The sequence below is a fragment of the Salmo salar genome, chromosome 01 (genome assembly GCF_965601325.2).
Source record: "Salmo salar chromosome 01, fSalSal1, whole genome shotgun sequence".
Lineage (NCBI taxonomy): Eukaryota > Metazoa > Chordata > Actinopteri > Salmoniformes > Salmonidae > Salmo > Salmo salar.
In genome coordinates this window covers 54,394,496-54,408,498 of record NC_138291.1, presented here as the reverse complement: position 1 = coordinate 54,408,498, position 14,003 = coordinate 54,394,496, and the positions used below count along the sequence as shown (strand labels likewise).

General features: G+C 42.3%; 2 protein-coding genes across 8 annotated transcripts in view; one reads left to right on the top strand and one right to left on the bottom strand.

The window, feature by feature from the left end:
* btaf1 (B-TFIID TATA-box binding protein associated factor 1) overlaps positions 1 to 5,449 on the top strand; it is a 67,207-nt gene extending 61,758 nt beyond the window's left edge. For both annotated transcript variants that reach the window (XM_082975186.1, XM_082975187.1), the window contains 6 exons: positions 1,768 to 1,890; positions 2,060 to 2,212; positions 3,032 to 3,240; positions 3,693 to 3,852; positions 4,171 to 4,341; positions 4,503 to 5,449. In XM_082975186.1, the coding sequence (XP_082831312.1) occupies positions 1,768 to 1,890; positions 2,060 to 2,212; positions 3,032 to 3,240; positions 3,693 to 3,852; positions 4,171 to 4,341; positions 4,503 to 4,646 (960 nt within the window). In that variant the 3' untranslated portion in view covers positions 4,647 to 5,449. The remainder of the gene's footprint in view (positions 1 to 1,767; positions 1,891 to 2,059; positions 2,213 to 3,031; positions 3,241 to 3,692; positions 3,853 to 4,170; positions 4,342 to 4,502) is intronic.
* A 1,815-nt stretch (positions 5,450 to 7,264) lies between these two features.
* The window catches only part of cpeb3 (cytoplasmic polyadenylation element binding protein 3), a 77,860-nt gene continuing 71,121 nt past the window's right edge, over positions 7,265 to 14,003 (bottom strand). For all 6 annotated transcript variants that reach the window (XM_014199958.3, XM_014199966.3, XM_014200004.3 and 3 more), the window contains one exon: positions 7,265 to 12,859. In XM_014199958.3, the coding sequence (XP_014055433.1) occupies positions 12,632 to 12,859 (228 nt within the window). In that variant the 3' untranslated portion in view covers positions 7,265 to 12,631. The remainder of the gene's footprint in view (positions 12,860 to 14,003) is intronic.

Sequence of the window (14,003 nt, the reverse complement as noted above, 5' to 3'; positions counted from 1 at the left end):
AGTTTGGACATACCTACTCATTCAGGGGTTTTTCTTTATTTTACTATTTTCTACATTATAGAATAATAGTGAAGATGACATAACTATGAAATAACACATATGGAATCATGTAGTAACCAAAAGTCTTAAACAAATGATTCTTCAAAGTAGCTAGCTACCCTTAGCCTTGAATGACAGCTTTGCACACTCTTGGCATTCTCTCAACCAGCTTCACCTGGAATGCTTTTCCGACAGTCTTGAAGGAGTTCCCACATATGCTAAGTACTTGTTGGCTGCTTTACTTTGCGGTCCAACTCATCAACCCAATTGAGATGGTTTGGGATGTCGAGTGATTGTGGAGGCCAGGTCATCTGATGCAGCACTCATCACTCTCCAGCTTGGTCAAATAGCCCTTACACAGCCTGGAGGTGTGTGTTGGGTCATTGTTCTGTTGAAAAACAAATGATAGTCCCACTAAGCGCAAACCAGATGTGATGCCGTATCGCTGCAGAATGCTATGACATCCATGCTGTTTAAGTGTGCCTTGAATTCTAAATAAATCACTGACAGTGTCACCAGCAAAGCACCCCCCCCCCATCCATGCTTTATGGTGGGAACCACACATGCGGAGATCATCCGTTCACCCACACTGCGTCTCACAAAGACACGACGGTTGGAATCAACAATCTCCAATTTGGACTCATCAACCCAAACAACAGATTTCCACCTGTCTAATGCCCATTGCTCGTGTTTCTTGGCCCAAGCAAGTTTTCTTATTATTGGTGTCCTTTAGAGCAATTCAACCATGAAGGCCTGATTCACGCAGTCTCTGAACAGTTGATGTTGAGATGTCTGTTACTTAAACTCTGAAGCATTTATTTGGGCTGCAATCTGAGGTGCAGTCAATTGCCGATTTTCTGAGACTGGCATCTCTAATGAACTTATCTTCTGCAGCAGAGGTAACGGTCTTCATTTCCTGTGGTGGTCCTCATGACAGCCAGTTTTATTGTAGCACTTGATGGTTTTTGCGACTGCACTTGAAGAAACTTTCAAAGTACTTGACATTTTCTAGATTGACTGACCTTCATGTCTTAAAGTAATGGACTGTTTCTCTTTGCTCATTTGAGCTGTTCTTGCCATAATATGGACTTAGCCCTTTTTGGTAAAAGACCATCTTCTGTATACCAGCCCTACCTTGTCCCAACACAACTGATTCTTTAAGGAAAGAAATTACACAAATTAACTTTTAACAAGGCACACCTGTTAATTAAAAGGCATTCCAGGTGACTACCTCATGAAACTGGTTGAGAGAATGCCAGGAGTGCAAAGCTCAGGGCAAAGGGTGGCAACTTTGAAGAATCTCAAATATAAAATATATTTTGGTTACTCCATATGTTTTTTTCATAGTTTTGATGTCTTCACAATGTAGAAAATAGTCAAAATAAAGAAAAACCCAACTTTTGACTGGTACTATAGATACCGTCTTCATTTGGAGAGAAGAGCATTCACTTGTGTATTTTCCACTTTCTAGTCACCATAGAAGCTGAGGCTGCTACAAATCGTAATGTTTCAATCCATTAAATGAAAGCCGTGTGTGTGTGTGATAGCTTGTTGTATACATACAATCTGTGTGCGTGTTTGATATTGACTACATTGCAGACGGACTGTGTAGAATCACTGATCTACAAATCACAGTTCATCCCAAATAACTACTCATTAAGTTATTTTTAGATTGGCAATTCTGTGCCTGCCATTGCTCAAACATTCTGTCCCCGTGTCTGTCTGCAGGTTCAGCTGTATGAGGACTTTGCCAAGTCCCGGGCCAAGGTTGGTGTGGAGGACACCATCTCTACAGTCTCCACCCAGGAGGAGGAGAAGCCTAAGCTGAAGGCCACGGGCCACGTGTTCCAGGTACACACACATTATGTGACTGCCTTTGTAGTTTTTGGATTGTCCCTGACCATGAAAGGGGACTTTTTCTCCACTGAGCTTCTCACATGTGAATGTGACCTGCATTGAAATGTTAAGTCTGCGTATACCATACTTGCCATTTATGTTATTAATGTCCTCTTCCCTCCAGGCTCTGCAGTACTTGAGGAAGCTGTGTAACCACCCAGGCCTGGTACTGCTGCCACAGCACCCTGAGTACAAGCGCATCACAGACCAGCTGGCAGCACAACACTCCAGCCTTCGAGACATCCAGCATTCGCCTAAACTCTCAGCCCTCAAACAGGTACCACTCTTCCCCTATACCTTACCTCTGGGTACCACTAATTCCCCATTCCTTACACCAGTGTTTCTTAATCCTGGTCCTGGCATCCAAAGGGGTGCACAGGCTAGTTTTTTCCTCAGCACTAGGCGCTTGATGATGAGTTGATCATTTTGAATCAGCTGTGTGGTACTTGGGCAAAAACCAAAACCTTGGGGTTCCAAGGACCAGGATTAAGAAACACTGCACTACACTAAAGGCGTCTGCATGCGTCCCAGCTGAAACAGTTTGTGTATTTTAGGACGTTTTGGTCTTCAGCAAGGGTTTTTCTTTGGTTTGTGCCAAAAATATTTTCTCGGGGCAACCTGAAGTCTACTCCCCTTCCTCTGTGATTGGTCAACATTAGGGATTTTTCAATGACGAATTAGATTTGAGTTTGCTTAATTCGGACTATTTTGAGGAATAGTATACTGGCTATGGCGTCTCAAAATGGACAAACGGTACTATTTTTTTCTCGTTTTTAAGCGGCGGTCTTAAGGGAGTATGCGAGCACACTTGTTTTTGCCGAGTTCTGCTTGTTTAGGCGCCAGTCGAACTGAAGCATGCTGACACCTTTAACCCAATCTAGCCCCGTACCACTCCTACCCCCTCTCAGCCTTCACAGGTACCATTATATCACTATTCCCCCCCCAATCTCCTCTGCTTCAGAAGTGGCAGTGATGGTGAGGTGCAGATGTCGGTCTATCACCTACACTCAACTCCATACTTAACACCTACAGATCAAAACACTGAGTGAGTAAGTTGTAATACTGAGCTTTCCCCCCCCCCTCTTTCCTCCTCCAGTTGTTGTTGGACTGTGGTCTGGGCAGCAGCGGCTCAGCGGAGGGCACAGAGGCGGTGGTTGCCCAACACAGAGTGCTGATCTTCTGTCAGCTGAAAAGCATGCTGGACATCGTGGAGCACGACCTGCTCAAGCCCCAGCTGCCCACAGTCACCTACCTGCGACTTGATGGCAGCGTGCAGGCGAGCCTGCGCCACTCCATCGTCTCCAGGTAATACATGAGGAGCATGGTCTTTGGGCGACACAAATGGTGTTGGTGTCAAGCAGGGAATAATGGAATACTTTGATTAGTAGTGTTGCCAGCATTTTTTTTTTTTATATCAAATTATTTTAAACTCCCATCTCCTTCCATGTGATTTATTGTTTTTATGACCGGACACCTTAGAAGTAGTTTAAGAGACCGGTATTGGGCACAGATGGAAGGCAGAGCCGAGGCTCGAACCCACGTCGCCAAGGGTGTCCGTAGTCAGGAGCTTAGATTGCTTCACCAGACTCCGGCACAGTCCGTGCCTTTGCTGTAACGTCACCCATTGTCTAACTCCACAAATTTGATCTGATTTTAAAGGCACTGTCCTCCTCTCAGCCTCCATCTCACGTGCTCTTGCCCTCGTCCCCTCATTCTCCCTCTCGCTATCTCCTGTGCTCTGTCACGCTCGCTTTCAGGTTCAACAATGACCCCTCCATTGACGTGCTGCTGCTCACCACCCACGTGGGCGGTCTGGGTCTGAACCTGACTGGCGCTGACACGGTGGTGTTTGTGGAACACGACTGGAACCCTATGAGAGACCTACAGGCCATGGACCGCGCACACAGGATAGGACAGGTAATCCCTCTTCACACTACTGAGTCAAGCCGAGCTGGCCTGGTTAATCACCCACCATAGTTGCTGGAACCGTGCTAGAAAGGACAACGACAAAGAAAATATCCAGGCCCAACACAGTGCGGTTTGGGTCAGCCCTATAGTGTAAATTAGGCAATGGTGTGTTGGAGGGGGATCAGTTTGAGCAAGCCGAGGCGCACAATCACTCATCTTGGTTCTGTGCATGCCGACTGCAATCTAGTTGATCTCAAACATGCGCACCGGCTTGGCAGCCTATGTAGTGAAAAGTGACATTTGTAATGGTGTCTCTTATTGTTGCAGAAACGCGTGGTGAATGTGTATCGTCTGATCACTCGGGGCACCCTGGAAGAGAAGATCATGGGCCTGCAGAAGTTCAAGATGAACATCGCCAACGCGGTCATCAGCCAGGAGAACGCCAGCCTGCAGAGTATGGGCACCGACCAGCTCCTCAACCTCTTCACCCTGGACAAGGTCAGTAGCTCTCCCTTGGGTACACACACTTCGTCTCTCTCGCCTCGTCTTCTTGGTCATCTTCGTGGTCATGCGTCTCTTTCACTCACATCCATTTAACCAGTATTGCCCGTCCAACGTGTGTGTGTGTTTCCATCTCTCTAACTTGTCTCTCTGTCTAGGATGGGAAGGATGATAAAGGCGAGTCGTCCTCCGGAGGGAAAGCCTCCATTAAGAATGTGCTGGATGGTCTGGGAGACCTGTGGGATCAGCAGCAGTATGACACAGAGTACAACCTGGACAGCTTCATGCACACGCTCCACTAGCCTCTCTTACCCACCTCCAGCCTAGCAGGGTCTACACAGCCCTCAGGATGCGATTCTCCCCCCCCCCACGCACAAGTTTAGCCACATTGACATTCGCCCCACCCACCCCGACGCCAAATCCAGGGTTCAGAGCTATCTGCCAGTCTGATCCTGGTTATCCCTATGGCTCCCTCGGTATTCTCCCACCCAGAGGCCTACTGACTTGACCACCTAAAAGCCTTCCCACCTTCAGTCCTGTCTGCCCTGTGCCCTCTTTTCCCAGGGGGACAGACTGTGGTGCTTCTCCTTATAATCGGCAGGCTGAAATCACTGTCACCCTCTAGGACTACCAGTGCTCTATTGACATATGGTCAAAAACAAGGGGAGGAATTGTTGTGAGCTGACCTATAGGAACATACCCGTGTGCTGGCTCTTTATAGCGGGCTACTGGATTGTGCTGTACTGCAGCTGCTGGCTAGTGGGGGTGTTTCGGGTTGTAGACCTGTGACCTATAGATGACTCCCATCCCAAGGTGGCGCTCGTCTCCCCACAGATGTCCTGTGTAAGCACATTCATTTCACCTTTCTCACCACAGAACTCTATCAGTCGACCGACCTGGCAGATGATTGGAAAAGCTGTAAAATGTTTGTAACATTGTAAAATGTTACTCTGAATGGCACTGCAGGGACAAACTGAAATGCCCCCCCCCGCCCTCCAAGAGGACTTGTCAGTTTTAAGAAGAGAATGCAGACCTGTAAATATTTCTGTAGTTTCTGCTTTTTGTTTAAACTAATAGAATTATAATAAATTCTACAGACCTTTCAGTGTGCGTCCTGTTTTGTGCGTGCTCTGTCTTGTCCCCATAGTCTGCATTCCCATGTTGATTTGAAGAACACTGTACATAACTTTGAACATGGCCAGTAGAGGGAGTCTTCTTGCATTTAGGAAGGCTGGCACATATTAGCTCTGAATGAACAATTTTAGAGGTGCATGATGTTGAAAAGTAACTGTTGCTTTAAAGTGATGACTACACCTATTCAGTGATACTAAAGCCGTATAAAATGTTAAAATACTGATCACATTACACAGTAATTTGAAACGTCATGCACAGACTTTCGTTTGAGAAATTTGATCGATTAGGATTGGGGGGAAAAAGTTGCTTGTGCAAACCAGACTGCATTAACAATACGTAATTAAAGTGTGGCACTGACTCGCCCAGGTATTGATGTTTCCAATGAGTTTGGCGTTGGACTAGCCACGTGGGACTCGCAGTTCCAAGCAGGCAGATGCGCAAGAGCCACGGTCAGAGGAAGCCTGAGCTGGAATATGAAGCTAACTGAAGCTGCCTAGCTTTCGAAAACCCTGTGTAGATCTCACTTCTTTCATAGTCTAACCAGGGCCGGTTCTCAATTTACTTTTAAGAGTTAGAATAGAACATAATGTGCACCAGCAGTCTCTTGTTTTGTCTGTCAGTTGGTATATTAGTCTAGTCAGTTATCTACATTTGTAGTAATCCTTGTCGAATACCAACCATGCATGCAGGGCACGTGCCCGACCTGCACGGGTAGGTTTTCTTAGTCATACTGGTTTTTCTTTCTGCCACTAAATGTTTTTTGCTTAGGGCCCACAAAAGGCTAGAGTCAGTCCTGAGTACACCCCTCTGTTAGGAAGAACACAAATTACACTGAACCAAAATATAAATGCAACATGTCAAATGTTGGTTTCATGAGCTGAAATGAAAGGTTTCCCCAAATCCATACACACATCTTTTCTCATGAATTTTGTGCACATCCCTGTAAGTGAGCATTTCTCCTTTGCCAAGATAATCCATCCACGTGACTAGTGGCATATCAAGAAGCTGATTAAACTGCATGATTATTACACAGGTACACCTTGTACTGGTCCTAACATGCCTCCTTTTGTCCTGGTCTTGTACACGTTCAAATTGTGCCCACATTTGTGATCCAATTGTAATCAGATTTTTCTGCCGACCTCCAGAGGCAGTCAAGCACAAATTGTCTGGATATCTTACAAGTGTAGACAGACCTGGACAGTGACGCCAGTTAAATCATAATTATCCTGTCAATGATTTTATGTCATCAATGAGTCTTAGATAAAGATGTTCACAATCCCAACGCAGTGGACAGGTTAGATGCATTTCTGAAATGTTTGCACAATCAAATTCTAAACTTTCCCTTAGTGCCAGGTATAAACAAGACTAGAGAGACAGATTGACTACATATAGCGAAGATCTTGGTGTATAAAGTGAAGAGCAAAAAAAGCATCGAACAACGAGTGGTCTGAAGTACAACTTTAGTAACAATGCTTTTGGGAAAAAGCTTAGACTTAACGATTGTAGTCTTTGCCGCAAAGTTTAACTTGCATGCAAATTCAAAATGCTGCTAAACCCCTACGACTTAAAGGAGAGGGATGATTAAGTAAAACTGATAAACCTACATTGCTTCAGTAACCCGTAATGTAACAGTCTTAAATGTATTTCAGTTCTTTTGAGATTTGTTTTCACACTTCACATTTTTCCATTCCAGTCACACCAGTCAAGCACCTTACTCCAGGTAGAACAAGGGATGAGAGAGAGGTAGAAAAGGAGGCCATGCAAAAGACGACAATATTTCACAGCGTCATACAACTATATTTAATAAGACTTGCTTGTTATTAGTACAGAAAAGGGAAAAGGTGGGAACTACAAACTTGAAGCAGTAGTAGTAAGCATTAGCAGCATAGAGCGCCATGTTTTTTAAATTACAGTTATACTGCAAATTCAGACAAGCATAGGTCCAAGTCAACAATTTCAAAGCCTCGTCAAGATAGAACCAGTAATCAAACAAAAAATAAGTAATACTTTGAAAAATTAATGAACACTTCACTTTTAAAAGTAGTGATTTTGTCTGAGAAACTTTTGAGCAAGTTAATATTTTTTTTTTAGATCACAAAATGAAGGGCCTACTGAGAGAACATCCATGAAGCATAAGTGAATATACTATCCAAATCTAGTGTTATATGAAATAGGTATATTTCTATAGGATTATATGAAATTTCCTCCACCACACATGATTTCCATCTTAGCCAAACTGTCCCTTTCAGTTGCACATAGTTGTTTAATATTGTCAGGGTATAGTATTTGCTTAACAAATAAATAAAATGTAATAATAAATACTTGGTGGTATGACTAATACTGACCCTTGGGAGAAAGCACTGGGTTAGTACGAGATTAAGTTAATTAGTATAACACCACCTGTACAAACTGGTAGAAAAGGCAAGCCAGAAATAACATTCTCAGACCAGCATTTGCATTGGTGTTTTTTTTTCACTTATTGATGACAATACTATAGTACAGGAAGTGATGTCACAACACTTCATATGGAGCAAAAATCAGCTTAATGCCATCCCCGAAGAACGCACCACATACTGTTAAAGTGTATCTTGGCTCAAATTTAAATCTAAGGCCAGTTAATACACACTAAACTGTGACTAAAGAAATCTAGGTGGTTTGAGGACAGAAAGAAAACATGTCAAAGATTTAGATGTATGACTCCTCCTATTATTGTGAATAAATTCCAACAAGTCACACCCTCCACTTAATTATACAGTTGATCTTAACATTTACATTCATTCTTAAATACAATCTCACTGGTGCACATAGACACTAAGTTCCTACAGGGGTTTACCCACCATCTGAAACTAAAGGGAGGGTCATGTAACATGACTAACGTTTTAAAGGTATTAATGTGATTCACTTCAGTGGAAGTGTTGTGACAGCTTGGCCATACAATGTTATTGACTATACAAGATGGGGTAGTAGCAGAAGCAGTAGGATTGGTAAGTAGCATTGTCCAGCTTCCACAACATCACAACATACCACGTTCTGCCTTTTTATTTTATTGCCCGTTCATTTGTTTTACATTGCCAATCACTTAACAATACCAACCGTCATAGTTTTTTTTCTCTCTCCTTAAATCATCGTCACACTAATGTAAGCAACATCAGCGAGTTAACACATTAAGCTTTGCATTTCAAAAATCTACACACTTAAGTAACAATATTACAAAGGTTTTTCAGCTTCCAAAAATAAAATAAAGTGAACAAATGAAAAAAGTAACTTTTTTTTTTAAAGAATTAGCATCATAAAATGAATTTATTCCAAGTAAAAATATAAAATAATATTAATGACATTGACCAGATATGAAAGTCTCCCCCAGAAATAACTATTAATGGTTGAGAAATAAGTCTGTAAAGAAAATACGAAATAAAAATACGTAAATGTTTAAATTATTTTCTTTTTTAGCAAAAATCTCTAAAAAATAATGAAAAATTTCTCAGTACAAAGGCTACATTACTACTGGAAGGTACTAGCATGTAGAGTAGGTAAATACACAGTAGAAAATGATTTTAGTGAATCACAATGCTTGCAATGAAAATAAATCTGCAATAAAGATTAGCCTCTTTTTCTTTTTTCTTATTTTTTTTTTTTACAAACAGTACAAACAGTATTGCACATTACAACAAAGAATCGAGGTTCTTAGCCTTAAAAAAATGGGACTAATTCAAGTCTTGCGTGAATAGAAGGCTACCAGTCAATTGATGCACCTTGGGGGCTTTCGAACAAGTTACAGTTGAAACACTTGTATCTCTTAGTAATAATAAAAAAAGAACATTCCTTTCTCTCCACCTCATCTGCTTAAAGTCTCTTTTTTTAAACAATCTCAGGCTAACAAAATCAGGGTGTTGCTTTTACAAAACAAAATGAAACACATACTTTTAGGAAACATAAAAAAGTTCTTAAAAAATAACATGAACAGAAGATCTCTTTCACAATTCTGGTCAGCATAGTAAATGACTGATTATAAATATACAAAATAAGGGAAGTATCTTCAGTTCACCTGATAGACTTTTATTTATATTGAACAACATTTTTTTTTTTAGGACTAATGTTTTCCTTGGAACACTACCACTCATGTTATGTTTGTCTTGGTGACGCCGTGCTTCCACGGGTATAAGACCAGTGGGAAACTCACTCTATCCTCCTCTGTAATAAGGTAGACTCTGTACTTCAGCTAACTACGTCATTATATTAAAGTTATAAAGCTCTAGCTCCTTCAGTTGTTTATTTTTTTTCAAAAAATAAAATTTAAAATAAAAGCAAATAAGCATGACAAAAATAAAATCAACCACCTGTTAAATCATCTCTGGCAGAATTAAATTAATATATATTTTTTTATTTGAATAAACCTACTTAGAAAATATCAATTTCTCTCCTAATATATTTCAAAATTGAGGTATTGCAAAAGATCATGTCAGTCAGAAAGCACACCTTTTTTTTTCTCTCCCAACAAAAACAATTGCTGACTGTTAAACTGTCCAGATACAAAGAGTAGTGCATAACACGTCTATTATAGAGAAGGAACAAACATAGAAAACCCATGTGGGCGGGGGAAAGACATCTCACAAAAACACCCAGAATTCACTTAAATAGGGAGACTTATTATTACTCATGGTTTGCCTCTTTTTGTTGTTGTAGACATTTCTATCAATAAAAAAGTATCTTCGGTTTAGATTAGTTTACTTTTACAACAAACAAACAAAATGGTTTGTCCTAAAGCAAACCGTTTTGCGACTACAACCGAGAGAGGACGGCGGGGTGCCAGCACGGGACAATCGCAACACACAGAAAAGGAGACGACACATCAACTTGCAATGTTGTAGGATCCAGACTGGATTGTCCACAAAACTGCTAAAAACCAGTGTAACTTAGCCCCAAACTCCACCGCTCAAACCCAAACCAACCCCAGCAGCCAATACTTTGTTTATTTGTCCTGCATTTATAACTACCCAATACCTCCCACCCCACCCATCCTATTCAACTGCACCCAATACCTCCCACCCCACCCATCCTATTCAACTGCTCCCAATACCTCCCACCCCACCCATCCTATTCATCTGCACCCAATACCGTAGCCTTTTGATAAAAAATAAAAAATAAAAAAAATCCACCATTTTAGCAGGTCATTATTCTACTTCAAGCTTTGCAGGAAAATCTGGATAAATATGGTAAATCCCAGCTAGCACACAATGTTCTGGCAATGTTATTACAACCCCGTAGCCAGAGAACTTTATGTGCAGGCTGAGAAGGAGCTCAAGTTTACTAAACCACAAGTCTCCAGTAGCTTCAATGTTCTGTCTGTCTTCTCATCACTGTCTCGTATGCCTTGTCACCACAACAGTACAAATGTTTCTAACTTGCACCTTTAAACCCACAGGCACAGCGCTTGATGCTTCGCACAGTATCATCTGTGGTCTCCGTATGTGTTGGTGGTTTACGTCAAACATATGTGAGCTCTTTGGTTTTTTTGGGGGGGGGGGGACGTGACCCTGTCAACAGTACAGACAGCAGTTCTGTGTTTCTCAGATTCAAGCTCACTTTAGTCTGCGTGTCATATGTTCTGTGTATTTGGGTCAAAGTTCGTGTGCGTACTAGGTCTGTATATGTACATGTATGTACGTTTAAGAGAAAGAGAACCATCTGTGTGTGTGTGTGTGTGTGTGTGTGTACGAGAGAACGTATATACATGTGTGCATACACTAGTTCATGAAGTTTCACAGGACTTCTATGTCGGACGTTAACAACACTTAAAGCGAAATCACAGTTCTATAGGCATACTCAGACCCAACTACGTACGGAATTTTTTAAAAATTGCACAATTATATTAACAATCACTGCAAAAAAAAAAGTACTTCACCTATCATAGACAGTTTTAAATGATATATCCTACATCTACTTGGATTCAGGATTAATATTAAGGTTTCGTCAACTGGTTATGTTAGCCACCTTGTGCAGGAGCAGTCTGCTCATACTGCCCCTGTGGCTGTTAACTTCTCACTGGGGGTGTTAGATTCTTTTACCAGTCTGTCTTCCCTGTTGAGTCCAGTTTCATGCTAGTTGTACGTACATCTATATTGGTGTTGTGCAAACATGGGCAGAATTGAATAGTAGACATGAGACTGAAATTCTATTGCATGCAGCAACCTGATTGAAAAGAACATGCAGTTAGGGGCGAGCCCCCCCCCCCCCCCCTTTACCCCACATCATACTAGGCATCATAAGGGATGCCCCTCTCCCTATGATAGCCTGTCATCATCCTTAACACCAGGTGCCATCATAGTTATAACACCCTAGCCTGAATAAAGTACTATTCAGCAGCAAAAGCTATTGCAGCATTACATCAACATAACTCTAGAAAATAAAGTCCTAAAAAAAAGAAAGACCTACAAAATCAAAAGCAAAACAAAATCTGATTGCGTCTTATGAGGTATTCATTTGACTATTTTCAGAGTCAAAATGGAGAGCAAATATAGCCATGTTTTTATTCGATTTTTTACATCTGGGCTTCTATGGCCCAGACTACTGGATAATTGTTTAGTCTTGCTACATCTTATGCCACCTATTTCGTTTTTCTGAATGCATGGATTTCATTTTTGCCTTTGGTAATATAAAGGGGCGATATCCTAAAACCTTTTTTTAAATAAGTGCATGCTCCTTTCCCATAGAATTTAATTATCTTTATATGTTAGATAGATATATTTAAAACAAAAATATATATATATACTTTTTAAATATATATGTACTGTAACTGTATAATCAGGAGACTCTGACCCACCAAGTCATGGAACAGGGGACTTGAACACATGGTTTTTGCTAACATCCCATGTGTGTTTAGTGAGTTTTGAGCCAAAGTGCAAATTCTAAGCAGATAGACTTTTGCAATTCATTTTTTTTTCTCACCCTATTGTCATCATAAGGGTACACTGGACAATGAGTTCGTAATCAAGCGGTGTAGTTTGAAAAAGAAAGACCCATGTATTTGTAGTTATCCTCTTCACTGATGTTGAGGGGGTGCAGAGCGGGGGGGGGGGGGGGGGGGGTGTAGCGCTGTCCCGGTTAAGGGGGTTGAGGGGCTGTCGGGGGCGGGGCAGGGCTTATTTCGACCCCCTCAGCTCCAGCGGAAGGACACGTGTCGAGGGCGGTCGCCCCCCTCCTTCACCAGTGGCTTGTGGAACTCTCGGCCCGCCCGGGAGTGGATACTGGCCCAGCAGTACTCACAGTAGTACTGCAGGCAGGTGACGTTGGCACAGAAGAAGGGGGCAAACTTCCCCCCACAGCGCGCCCCCTGGCACTCGTCACACATCTGATCGTCCAGGACGTACGGCTTCACCTCCACCTGAAGGAAGGTCAGAGAAAGGAGACACTGGCTTATTATCTTCTTGGCACGAGGTGTAGATTGGACTCAAACTTGAATCTCTATTGTCGGAATGTAAACAGAGTCTTATATGCTTTATGCTAAATGTCTGACCAAGTGCAAGACATTGCTGTTAGCTCCTGAGTTCTGAAAAGTATATTTCTGTTCATGTATTATTTGCCCGTTTAAATGTCAACTGTGATATCCTAAAGGCTAAAAATATCAACTTCTCAAATCCGTTTCTGTCTCTAGTCGTTCCTATTTTCCTCTCTATGGGTAAGACACTGTAAAAGCAGATGTGGTGAATATTTTAAGAGCCAAAATGACTCATGTGTCCAAGTGTTGCACAACATTCTCAGGCCACTGCCTGGTACTCTTTATTCACTGAAGCAGGTATACTTCTACACACACACACACACACACACACACACACACACACACGAGAGAGAATTGGAGTCAGTTGACCGTTGCTGAGGGACAGACGATCCAATCTGTGTCTCCATGGAGATGACACAGTGTGTGAGCAGGCCCTGGTTACATACAGCGATCCCTCCCCTACAGCCTGACAGTGTAATGAAGGCTTTTCTATAAACCCCCAGCCCTGGTAAGACAACGATTAGCAATGGCCAAAGCCAGAAACAGACTGGCAACCAGGCTCATTTTCATTTGGCACCAAACGGTAGGAAACGGACTGAAAAAGGGTACCTGAGCGTGTCCAACAGCGCTTGTTTTTGGTTTCCGTTGCAAAATGTTTTGCTATGGTGTGCCCTAATGAATACATACCAGTATCACCTCAGTGAGTACAACAATGAAGCCGTTCTGAGGTACAGTAATTGAACCATTCTGACATATCACTAAGACAATACCAAGAGGCCATTTACAGTTAACGGAATGATTGTGTTGCCAGACGGAACAGAAATAAAACGTGCAAACAAAAGTGTTGTGGATGGACACTAGTGAACTAAGGCTTTAGGCCTCAACCACAACAACGAACATTAACGAACCCTGAGAGAACCTGGGTGTGACGCGGTGGTGGTTGACCAAACCTTTTGGAGGGGAAGGCAGGCAGCGAGGCTTCTCTGGGTAGAGCCTCCAACGATGTACCCCCCCCCCAGCCAGGCTTTCC